Below are 12,373 nucleotides of genomic sequence, written 5' to 3' on the forward strand. Positions count from 1 at the left end.
GCTAAGGTACCACATAATAGGTTACTGCACAAGATAAGAGTTTATGGTCTTGGGGTCTTAAATTAGCATTCATAGACGACTGGCTAACTAACAGGAACCAGCGAGTCAGATGAATGGAACATTTTCAGGATGGCAAACCGTAACTAGTGGTGTGCAACAGGGATCAGTGCTGGGGCCTCAATTAATTATGATCTAAGTTAATGATTTGGATGAAGGGTCTGGCTGTATTGTAGCCAAATTTGCTGATGACACAAAGGTAGGAAAACAAGTTGTGAGGAGGATAGGTAGAAATTTGCCAGATGGAGTGTAATGTGGGAAAATATGGCAAGCTGGAGAATCCCGACTGTTCACCGAATTACACTGAATGAAATTTCGACTCTTAGACTTAATCCCGATACACAAACAGAGCTTTAACTAGCCTGAGGCTGTGTCCCCTGCAATGATTGGTGCAGACCTTATGCAAGATACTCTCTGCTGGCTGATTTAGGTTTGCAGTTATCCTGAAATCTAAATCTAGCCGAGTCATCAATTCTGTAACATACAATTTTCATGAAATCTTCTCATTTAACAAAAACTGAAATTTACATAATTAACGAGTTCACTTGACATTCACAATGAAATGCATGCCACAGAATTTCAACAATATCTTGTATTTATATACTGTAATGCCTTTAGAGTAGAAAACATCGCAACCTGTTTCACAGAGGTATAACCAAAAAGACAGCCAAGGTGGGATTGGGCGAGTGTGAATTGGTGCAGGATACAATATGGGCAGCAGAGATCTGGATAAACTGATGCTTATGGAGGATGAAAGATGAGAAGCTAGCCAGGAGTGCACTGGATTAGTCAAATCTAAAGGTAACAAAAGCTTTGAAATTGGTTTCAGCAGCAGCTGGGCTGAGACAGGGGCAGACTCAGGCAATATTATGGAGGTGGTCTTTGTGATGGAAGGACGTAGCATCAGAAGCTCAATTTACGGTGAAACAAGACACCGAGATTAGAAACGTTCGGGTTCCACCTCAGGCAGTCGGCAGGAAGAGGGATGGAGTCAGTGGCCAGGGAATGGAGCTCATGGCAGGGACCTAAACTCATTACAGTCCCTTTATTTTTCTCAAAGTTTAATTGGAGACAATTGAGACTTGGACAACGAGACAAGCAGCTGACAATGCCGAGGCAGTGGAGGGGTCGAGGAGGCCGTGATGAGGTGGAGCTGGGTCAGTGTGCATATGCAATCTAACCTATTTTCTTTGGATGATGTCACCAAGGGACAGCGTAAAGGTGAAGGGAAGGACAAGGACAATGGTGAAGAGGTGTTGTCTGAGGATGGTGTGGTCAAATATGCCATAGGCTGTGGACAGGTTGAGAAGGACGAAAGAGGGATAGTTTACCTTTATCACGGTCACATAGAATGTAATTTGCAACTTTGATAAGAATTGTTTCAGTGCTATGGCAGGAGTGGAAACCTGATTGTAGAGGATCAAACATGGAGTTACAGGAAATATGGGCTCAGGTTTGGGAGGAGACAACCCATGCAAGGGCTTTGGAGAGGAAAGGGAGATTGAAGAAGAGGCTGTAGTTTGAAAGAATGGAGGGGTCAAGGATTTTATTTTTAGGGAGTGGGGTGATGATGCTGGTTTTGAAAGGGGGCCTGGAAAGAAAGCTGGGTGGCACAAGAGCAGGAAATGGGTTTCATGGACAACACAGGGAGACAGAAGAGACATAGTAGTAAAATCTATGGTCAGAGTGGCTGGGGCAAGCACAAAGATGACAACTGAAGTGTAACTCAGCCTCCTCCCATGAACAGGTAACCCCCAGCAACATGTAGTCACTTGACAGTAAAGTACATGTAACTGCAGCTACCAAGGAAAAATAAGGGGAAAATATAAAGAAACAGGATTCATTTCTGAACCTTGTATCAGTTTAGAAATCACAGATCAGTTTAGTTATCCTGAATATCTCAGCAATGACATCAGATGATGGTAGCTGGCAGTCAGTTATCAGCTGGAATACAGCCAAGTGCTTAACTCTTGTCTGGATTGAATGGCTGCCAGAGACTCTGCATCAAAGCTTTATTGCTCCTTGAAATATACGATGTGAAGAATGATTCTGTTCTTCATTTCCTGTATGGGTATGTGGTGGGTGTGATAAATGTGATAAGTGTGTCAAAATATGGGTAGATGTCTAGCTGTATGTGGATTACAGGTGGTTGTTCAGCATTTAATTACCAGTAAATAAAGATTTTCAAATTTGTTCTTAGGATGTGGACAATGCTGACAAAGCAGCATTTATTGCCAATCTTGAGTTGCCTTGAGGACATTGAATGGCATCCACACTTAGGATTGGAGTTACATGTAGGGCAGACTGGGCAAGAGTGGCAGGTTCCCTTCCCTGAAAGTTATTAGTGAAAAAGATGGCCTTTGAGCAAAAATGTGGCAACTCCTGGTGTCACCCCACAAATTACTAGATTTAATGAATTCAACTTCACAAGACTCTCAAGGTTTCCATTCAAGGATCAGAAATGCTACCTTACACATAGGCACAGAACTTCCACAGTAAGATTACCACTTCACTACTTTTTACTTACCTAGGTCAGGAGCTGCACATTTCTCGTCCGGACTTCCATCCCAGACCTGTGGAGGAATGTGCAGCGTACCTGGTTCCCGACTCCTTTCAGTGCAGGGCAGCAGCATTGGGGGAGGTGAAGCCACGCCCCCTTTGTACAGCACTAACTACTGTAAAGTAGAAGGTAAGTGGGTAGGATTTTGGGGGCAGTGGTGGTAGAATGGGATGCGAGGCCAGAAAGGGTTGGGGGCTGGGGGTTGGGAGGGTAGTTGGTTGGGGGGGGGAGGGGAGGGTAGTTGGGGGGGGGCGGTGGTTTGGAGGTATCAGTAGTATAATTACCCAGGAGTTAGAAGTGGTTTTAATTCTTTTCACTTTTCCTGGGTAACTATTATAAGACAGTCGGAACCACCTGAAGACTGCAGTTTAAAATGGAGTATCGGTTGAGTGCAGGGTAACTGCCCACATTGTCATGACAATGTGACTGGGTATCAACAAGTTAATGAGAAATAGCAGGACCAGGATGGAATTTTAGGTAGCTGCAGAAGTGACCAAATAGATACATTGCTGGAATGTTCTGGCTGAGCTGGGATAAGCAGGAGTGGAAATCACACAAGGCAAATCCAGCAGAAGTGGAATGTGGCGACACATGGAATGATCAACTAAGCTGAGTGCCACGGAAAACATAAGTAGATAACTGGTCATCGCAGGAGGTCAATGGTGACTTTGATCCAGAATGGCTTGGTACAATGGGCTAAATGGAGATCAGACTGGTAGGAATTAAATGGAAGATTGTAGTAGGCATTAGCATGGAGTTGCTTGGCAATGGCACCTTCAAGGAACTTAGAAAGGAAAGGGAGGCTAGACATGAGGTGGTAGTTGCAAGGAGGCCAGTGTCAAGGATGGGTTTTTTCAGCAGGAGATGATAACAGTCAGTGATTAGGAGTTTGGTGGGAAGGCGATGGGAATAAAATACAGGTCCTTCAGATGGTATGAGTAAGGATAGGCTACAAACTGACAGGGTAACAAGTAAGGGAGGGGCTTGGGGATGTCAGAAGAGTAGATAGTGACACCTGAGCTGCTATGCCAATTAGTCACAGTCTTCTGGATGAAGAGTCTACAAGGAGTAGGAGGAAGTGAGGAAAAAAGGCAGAGGTTGGAACAGTTGTTTGGTTGTCAAGCAATCTGAGGATGTCCCTACCTGTAAGAATAATTTTGAAGCAACGTTTGGCCTTAGAAAGAGAGATGGGCTGCTAGTCAAGATGATCAAGGCAGATGTGGGGATGTTCCACCAGACCAATTAAACCCACAGAGAGAGTGCAAGTGGGAATGGTGGGGTGAAGAGGCAATGTGTGACTCGTTGAGAATGAGGGCATCAAAGGCAGAGCGAAAGGAATTGTTCATCAGATCAGCAGAAAAAGCAGTCTATGGTGGATGGAAGGTAAGGAAGAGGGAGTTACGAATTAGACTGTGAGTAAAGAAACCTGGGGATGAAGGTAAGAGAAATTTATTCCAGTGGAAACAGGGCTGGAAGATGAAGATGTTGAGGAAATGATTGTGATGGCTTTATTGATGATCAAAACCTTTGAGGTACTAACCATTTGCAATGGCACAGTTTACGGGTGTGGATATGGAGTTGATAGATAGGGTGACCGGGTACGTGGGTATAGTTGAGGGTGTTGATGTGTAGGGTGACAGTGAGTGAGGACAGACAAAGAAGTGAAAGGCATGCAACATGAATTCAGATGAAGATTGAAATCACTAAGGTGGTAGTTGCAAGAAGGCAGTAGCTGCTCAGAGCAAAGCTAGGGAAAGCTGTTGCTGGAGAGAGGAGCAAAGAAATCCCAATTAAGGAATCATTGTGGTTCTTGGGAAGATGTTAGACATTCTTGAGAAAAAACTTGAACAGCAGCCCATAGGCTAAGTAACACGACCATTTAAAAGGTAGGCGGAGAAAGGGCTTAGGATGTTACCCTTTTCCTGTTGATCCTTGCCTGAAAGATTTCAGATAGTGCTGGGGAGTCTGAGTAAATTAATTAGGATGTCTAAACTTAGTGTTTACTGGCAAATATGCACCGATTGGTCAACTCCACTATGAAAGGCTATAATGACCACTGGTGGGATCACTTTGGATGACTAAAATATATAATTCAAACAAAAGGAAGGGAGCTTTACTCTATGTCAGACCTGACAGTACTGTGCACCAAAAGTGTGAAAGTGTTCCATTCATCAACAGCCACATTCAGCACCCTGCTGAGCAAACCTCTTCCCTCGCTCCCCAAAACATTTTAAAATAAAAGAACCAAATCACTGCATGTAACGTAGCATTAATTCCCTCATCTGTGTGTGCCAAACAGAGGCAGTCAGAATGTTACAGCGCATGCCTGGACATGTCTGGCAGCTCAGATTTTCCATATTGAGGAATCCCCTTTGCCTGTGTCCTCCATAATACTGCATTAAAAGTGTTAGCGAGCAACAGGATTTCATCTCAGGAGGGTGGCTTACTGAGTAAAACAAGTCAATATTCTAATTTATGCCCTTTAATTAGCATCTAGTATTGGATTTAGGCTATCAGCGAGGGAGGAGCTATTTGTCATAGAAGTGAATCACTTGCTAACTGTAGGTGATATTACTTTTCATATTTATAAAACGATCAGTAAAGATGGTTGCAAGTTCACTTGCTTAATATTTATAGTGAGCTACAAACAAACCTTAATGGTGGAGCTGATTGAGACTAAACTTTCGCAAACTCCATTATAAAATTGCTTTGATTGCAATGCAGGTTTGTCCATATACAGCATGGGTGTCAAGAGTACAGCCTGAACCAAGTTTGGCCTCCAACCTGGCCCAACATGTCTACAGCTGCTCAATTTTCTTGCTGATTATATATTTTGCATTGGTTTGTTCTATGAGGCTTTCATGGGCCAAAGGATTTGGAAAGGGCTGTTCTTACACTTCTCAGTGGTGCTAAACCCAAGAGCTCAGAAATCATGCAACTTTCCTGCTCAGATATTCTGAGCAAGGCTTTTTGTGAATTGATCTGGGAGGAGGCACAACCTCGACCCACCCATTCCCACTCATATACCAGGACTTTTTTTCACCCCTTCCTTGCAAACTTTCAAGGGTTGTCACTGTAATCTGAATACAGGCTGTATCCAATTTCTCAAAGATTACATGGAATTATATAGAATTTTCAGCACAGAAATAAGGTCCAATGGGCTCATGTCAGTGTTTATGCTCCAAGCATGCCTTGTTCCACCTTACTTCATTTCACCCAGTTAATAAATATTGCTTTCTCTTTCATGTGTTTATTTAGCTTCCTCTTAAAAATACGTATGCTATTCACTTCAACCCACTCCCTGTGGTACCAAGTTCCAGATACAAACATACAAACTAGGAGGAGTAAGCCACTCGGCCCTTCAAGCCTGCTCTGCCATTCAATAAGATCATGGCTGATTCCTCTAGAAATGACTCCCAACACTGCGTCAGTCCACTGAATTGCTGAATATCTGTGCAGATGTTTTTCAAAACGATTTGAAGTGCTCAGGACAAATGTAAAAAAGATCTAATAAGTAATGTTTATGAGTTTTGTTTTACAAAAGATTATACTTCTCTCACTGACTCTCCTATTAAACAGCATTTAAGAAATCTCTTTTAAATCTCCTTCCAGCCAACTCTGCTGCAGTGAAAATGATCCCGACACCTCAAATCTCCCCCTCATAGCGATAAAGCAGCAATATGAAAACAACAGAGAAAGGTAAAAATAGAAACCATAAAGTGAGAGTTAATGAGTGTAATTCCATTCAAAACCAATCCCAGATTATTAAAGAATTTGCACAGGATGCACACTTGCTATCAGAAACCTTCTTTCATGTCATGACTTTTGGTCACACTTTTGTTTCACTGTATACTGTCAGAAATTCCTATGTGAACTTTGTCTATTTAATTTTGTTTCGCCAACTATCACAATGTAGTTGCAGGCTCTGGCTACTAGGTGACACTGTAGAACGAATTTCTGAAGCTGTTCTCCCATCTCTACTGCCAACTGTATATTAAAACCTATACTGTATTTATGAATATACTAGTTTATTTAAAATCTTATTCTTAAACGTTAGATTTAAAATATGCAAACAACTCCTGCCCATGCACCTTACTGAAAGCTGTCTCTAATTTTTCAGCACTTAATACTGAAATTGCTTAAAATTGGTTGGAGGTGAAAATTAAATAAATATTGAAAGAAAAAGAGGGATTTGGGTTTATATAAATTGCCTTTTGTGATCTCAGGATGTTCCAACTAATTAAGTACTGTATAAATTGAGCAATAGTCCATCTACCCTCGACCTTTTTCATATAAACTGTTAATAAGTTGACCCTGACTTTCAGGCAAAAAATCCAAACTCTCTGTGCTTACCACCGCTTGCCTCTGAGGTCAAGCTCACCCTGGTGGAAACATACCCATTGATAGAATCATAGAATAGCACACCATTGAAGGTGGCTGTTCAACTCCTCATCAACATGTGATAACAATATTTTGGCTCCTTTAGCACTACTTTGGGGTGGGGTTGGTGGGAACAGTGTCTGACCTGGCAACTCTGCGATAGTGAGAAGATGGGAAAGGGTGGATTTCAACCCCTCAAAATTGTTACTAGTGTAAAAGTCAACCCCCTATATTTTGGCTAAACATTTAGTCTAAGAAATTCAAAACTTGACTTTTACGAGTATATATGCTACTTTTGAAGTGCAGTCACTATCATAAAGTAGAAATGTTGTATTGTAGGTGAATGAATACAGGTACTATAGTTTTGACACTAAACCAGTAACCCAAAAAACGTGAGTTTAAAATCACACCATGGCAAATTGCAAAATTAAATTCAATAAATCTGGTAACTTATGGGATGGAATCAAAAAATAAACATCACTCTTTAATGGTGTTCACTGAATAATGGACACAGTGTTCTGGAATTCAGAAAACTCCCAGTATCCCACATTGAAAGGGGAATTTGATTCTTCTCAGTCACTGTAATTAAATGGTCTTGTGTATCATAAACACCATACTATTATAAAACAGGTATCCTGATCACCATGAACATGTATATAAATTAAATTAGCATCGACGTTTGGACTGTGTGGTTTTGCAGAATGGTTAACAGTGGAAGTAAGATATGAAAGAATATCCCCCTAGTTACAGTGTAAGCCCAGCTCCCTATCTGGATGAGCCTAATGCCTCTTACAGTTAGTTATTACAATGGCAGGCTAACCAATTACACATTCGATCACGTTTCAAAGGTTATACTCACTCTGCCAGGGTAGCTCTGTAGGAATTTGATCTTTTCGTACAGTTTGATGTTGTCAGCACGCAGATTGTCCAACTCACTCTGAAGTGCGTGCAAGGTTTGCTGCATCATACGGTTATCCTGGAACATAAAATGACAGTGAGGATACCATTGCAAACTGTAGTTCAAGCTCTTTAAAACTCAGCACAGCACAGGGTTGCCCTTGCAGCTGCACACATTTAAACAGAGTAGGGGAAATATGAAGGAGTTGTTTTCTACACAACTGAACAACTCAGAACTCTACTTAAAACCTGCAATAGATTAGGACAGATCTTATTAACCATTTCATTAAGAAAATAATTTCCAGAATCTAATCTGATGCTTTCAGTGCAGCTTCCTCATCAACAAGACACTAAAGGTTTGAGGTTGACTCAGGTCCTGGAATAAGGCAGCAAGTAGATGCTCAATAACTCCATTTTAGAGTTATCTTAAGAGTTTCAACAAACATTTGCACTGAAACAGATACAATATTAGCTCGAAAGAAAAGACTTACATTCCTATTGCACCTTTCAGGACCTCAAGATGTCCCAAAGTGATTTAAAGCCAATGAAATACTTTTGCAGCGTAGTCACTACTACAATGCAGGGAAACGCAGCAGCCAATTTGCACACAGCAAGATCCCACAAATAGCAATGAGATTAATGACGAGATCATCTGCTTTTTAGTGATTCTGGTTGAGGGATAAATTTTGGCCAGGACTCTGGGGAGAACACGCCCCTGCTCTTCTTCAACTAATGCTGTGGATCTTTTTATTATATATCCTGAGAGGACAAACAGAACTGCAGTCTAACGTCCCATTGGAAAGGTGGCACCTCCAATAGCGCAGCACCCTATCTGTACTGCAGTGAAGTTATTAGCCTGGTCTATGTGTTCAAGGACAGGATTTTACGTCCTGCAGGCGGGCACGCACCCGACCCGATTGGGCATAAAATAGTGCACGATGATATCGGGCAAACGTCCCAATGTCATTGCGCACTCACATGATATTTTAGCCAGCGGGCGTGCATGAGAGAAGCAGCGTGCCCGCTGACAATTAAGAGGCCTATTAAGTCCTTTAATCAATTAATTAAAACCTATTTTTTGCTGTCCATTCAACCTTATGGTTGGCGGATGGGCAAATCAGCCAGGCAGCCTTTTGACTTTTTAGCAAACCTCATCCATGGGCGGGATGAGGTTTCCACAATTAAATAAAAAATAAATATAAATTTTTAGGCAGAATTTTTATTTTAATGTTATTCTGAGTGAATCCCATGTTGGGACATTTTTTTCATATTTTAAAAATCTTTATTGATGATTTTAAAATTGTTCAGCTCCCTGAGGCAGCCCCCTGCCTTCAGGGAGCTTTCAGTGTGCACTCCCCAGCCTGCGCATGCGCATACTTTTGCGCTCGCACTCCTCCCGCCCCCACCCCAGCAGCACTGAACTTCTCAGCGCGCCTTTCACACAGTGCTTCCTCCAATTGCTGTTCAACATGGAGGAGTACTGATTCATCAGCTGAGGGAGGGCAGTATGTGATAATCAGCAGGAGGTTTCCTTGCCCACGTTTGACCTGATGCCATGAGACTTCATGGGGTCCAGAGTCGATGTTGAGGACTCCCAGGACAACTCCCTCCCCACTGTATACCACTGTGCCGCCACCTCTGCTGGGCCTGTCCTGCTGATGGGACAGGACATACCCAGGGATGGTGATGGTGGTGTCTGGGGCATTATCTGTAAGGTGTGACTCTGTGAGGATGACTATGTTAGGCTGCTGCTTGACTAGTCTGTGAGACAGCTCTCCCCATTTTGGCACTAGCCCCCAGATGTTAGTAAGGAGGACTTTGCAGGGTCGACAGGGCTGAGACTGCTGTTGTCGTTTCCGGTGCCTAGGTCTATGCCAGGTGGTCTGTGCAGTTTCATTCCTTTTTTGTGACTCCAACCAGCAGAGAGTTTTCCCCCTGATTCCTATTGACTCCAGTTTTGCTTGGGCTCCTTGATACTACACTTGGTCAAATGCTGCCTTGATGTCAAGGGCAGTCACTCTCACCTCAACTCTGGAGTTCAGCTCTTTTGTCCATGTTTGAACCAAGGCTGTACTGAGTTCAGGTGCTGAGTGACCCTGGCAGAACCCAAACTGGGCATCATCTTGAAACCCTCTTCCATGTCTTCATTACCTCTAAACGCAACTATTCCAACACAGTCCTGGCTGGTCTCTCACAGCCTACCCTCCATAAACTTGAGGTAATCATAACCCTGTTGCCCATGTCTTAACTTGCAGCAAGTCCCGTTCACCTATCATGCCTGTACTCGCTGACCTTCATCTGCTCCAGGTCAAGAAATGACTTGATTTTAAAATTTTTACCATTGTTTTATAATTCCTCCATGCCCTTGCCCCTTCCTATCTCTGTAACTCTTCCAGCACCAGAAACTTCCAAGATATCTGCACTCCTCTAATTCTGGTCTATTGTGCATTCCCAATCTTAACTGCTCCAACATTGGTGGCTCTGCCTTCAGCTGTCTAGGCCACAAGCTCTGGAATTCCCTCAATACACCTCTCTACCTTGCTCTCCTCCTTTAATGCACTTCTTAAACCTACCTCTTTGACCAAGCTTTTGGTTATGCAACCTAATATCGCCTTATGTGGCTCAGTGTCACGCTTTGTTTTACAACACTCCTGTGAAGTGCCTTTGAACATTTCATTATGTTAAAGGCGCCATATACATTTAAGATGTTGTTGTTAACAAACAACTTGTTATTTCTATGTTTAGTTGGGGAGAGCAGTGGCGAGGAGCAGTGAGTAAACAAAGCCACTTTTGGATTGAGGTAGCTCCAATCTGGCAATGAAACTGCAAACCAAGCCAACCATCTGTGGCATATTTGGAAATCTAATACCTGAGGTAGGTTGATTCACAGCTACAATACCAACTTGCAGTTACATACCACCTTTAGTAGAGAAAAACATCCTAAAGTGCTTCACAGGATCATTATCAGACACTGAGTCAAAGAAGGAAATAGTAGGTGAGGTTGACTAAAACCTTGGTCAAAGAACAGGATTTCAAGAACTGTCTTAAAAGAGGAGTTGCAAGGTGACCAAGCCTGGGACTAAACATTCAAGGGTATTTGACATTTTAGAAGGGAGAAAGGAAAAGGATGTGGGGTAGCTCTGTTAATAAAGGATGAGATCAGTACAGTAGTGAGAAATAATTTTGGTTCAATAGATCAAGTTGTAAAAACAGTTTGGGTGGAAATAAGAAATAGCAAAGGAAGTTAATAGTGGGAGTCTGGGAAGAGAGTCCTGCAGTCTGCTTTGTGGTGAAGAATTCTAGGAAGAATGTCCTGCAGTGAGCACCACGGTGAAGCAGTCTGGGAAGAGCGTCCTGCAGTCAGCATCGCGGTGAAGCAGTCTGGGAAGCGTGTCCTGCAGTCAATTCTTGTTGAAAATAACAAGAGTGACATCACAAGACAGCGCGAGAGAGCGGCAGAGAGATCAGAACCAGTGCGACTGCGGGCAGGCTTCAAAAAGTGACGTCAGCACTAAGGTGAGAGCTGATTGGTGAGTAGTGGCTAAGTGTTTTTCTCCAGGTTTTTTCTCTAGTTTAAAATAGATTAAGCTGAGGAAAGGTAAGGGTTCTAGTTTTTATTCGAAGTATATAAATAATTTATCTTTTTTTTTACTATATTTAACTTAAAGTAAGGGTGTTTTTTTAACGAGAGGCATGGCAGAGCAGCTCAATCCCATGTTATGTACCACCTGCAACATGTGGGAAGTCCTGGACGCTCCTTGCACTCTGACCGATCACGTGTGCAGGATGTGCCACTAGCTGTAGCTACTTGAGTTCCGAGTTTGGGAGCTTAAGCGGCAGCTGGAGGCGCTGAGATGCAACCGCGAGGCTGAGAGCTTTGTGGATAGCATGTTTTTAGACATGGTCATCCCAAACTTACAGAAGTGCAGACAGAGAGGGAATGGGTGACCATCAGTCAGAAGAAAGGTGTCAGGCAGGTAGTCAGGCAATCCCCAGGGTATATCTTGCTTGAGGACCGTTTTTCTGTGTTGGAAAACGGTGAGAATGATGGTTCCTCCGGGGAGTGCGGCCACGCTCATGGCACTATGAGTGGCTCAGCTGCACAGGGTGGGGCGAGGAAAAAGAGGGGAAGAGCAATAGTGGTAGGAGACTCGATAGTAAGGGGAACAGACAGGCGTTTCTGTGACGGTAGACGTGACTCCAGGATGGTATGTTGCCTCCCTGGTGCCAGGGTCAAGGATGTCACTGAACGGCTGCAGGGCATTCTAAAGGGGGAGGGCAAACAGACAGGGATCGTGGTACATATTGGGTACCAACGACATAGGCAGAAAGAGGGATGAGATCCTGCAAGCAGAATTTAGGGAGCTAGGAAACACATTAAAAAACAGGACCTCAAAAGTAGTAATCTCTGGATTAATTCCGGTGCCATGCACTAGTGGGTATAGAAATAGGAGGTTAGTCCAGATGAATGTGTGGCTG

The 12,373-nt window shown here is 43.1% G+C and overlaps 1 protein-coding gene across 1 annotated transcript in view; it reads right to left on the bottom strand.

The window, feature by feature from the left end:
• Positions 1–12,373, bottom strand: part of LOC144684663 (protein CASP-like) — a 651,698-nt gene that overhangs the window by 47,616 nt on the left and 591,709 nt on the right. The window contains exon 18 of the mRNA XM_078548749.1: positions 7,857–7,973. Within this exon, the coding sequence (XP_078404875.1) occupies positions 7,857–7,973 (117 nt within the window). The remainder of the gene's footprint in view (positions 1–7,856; positions 7,974–12,373) is intronic.

The sequence above is a fragment of the Cetorhinus maximus genome, chromosome 9 (assembly GCF_964194155.1).
Source record: "Cetorhinus maximus chromosome 9, sCetMax3.hap1.1, whole genome shotgun sequence".
NCBI classification, from domain to species: Eukaryota; Metazoa; Chordata; class Chondrichthyes; order Lamniformes; family Cetorhinidae; genus Cetorhinus; species Cetorhinus maximus.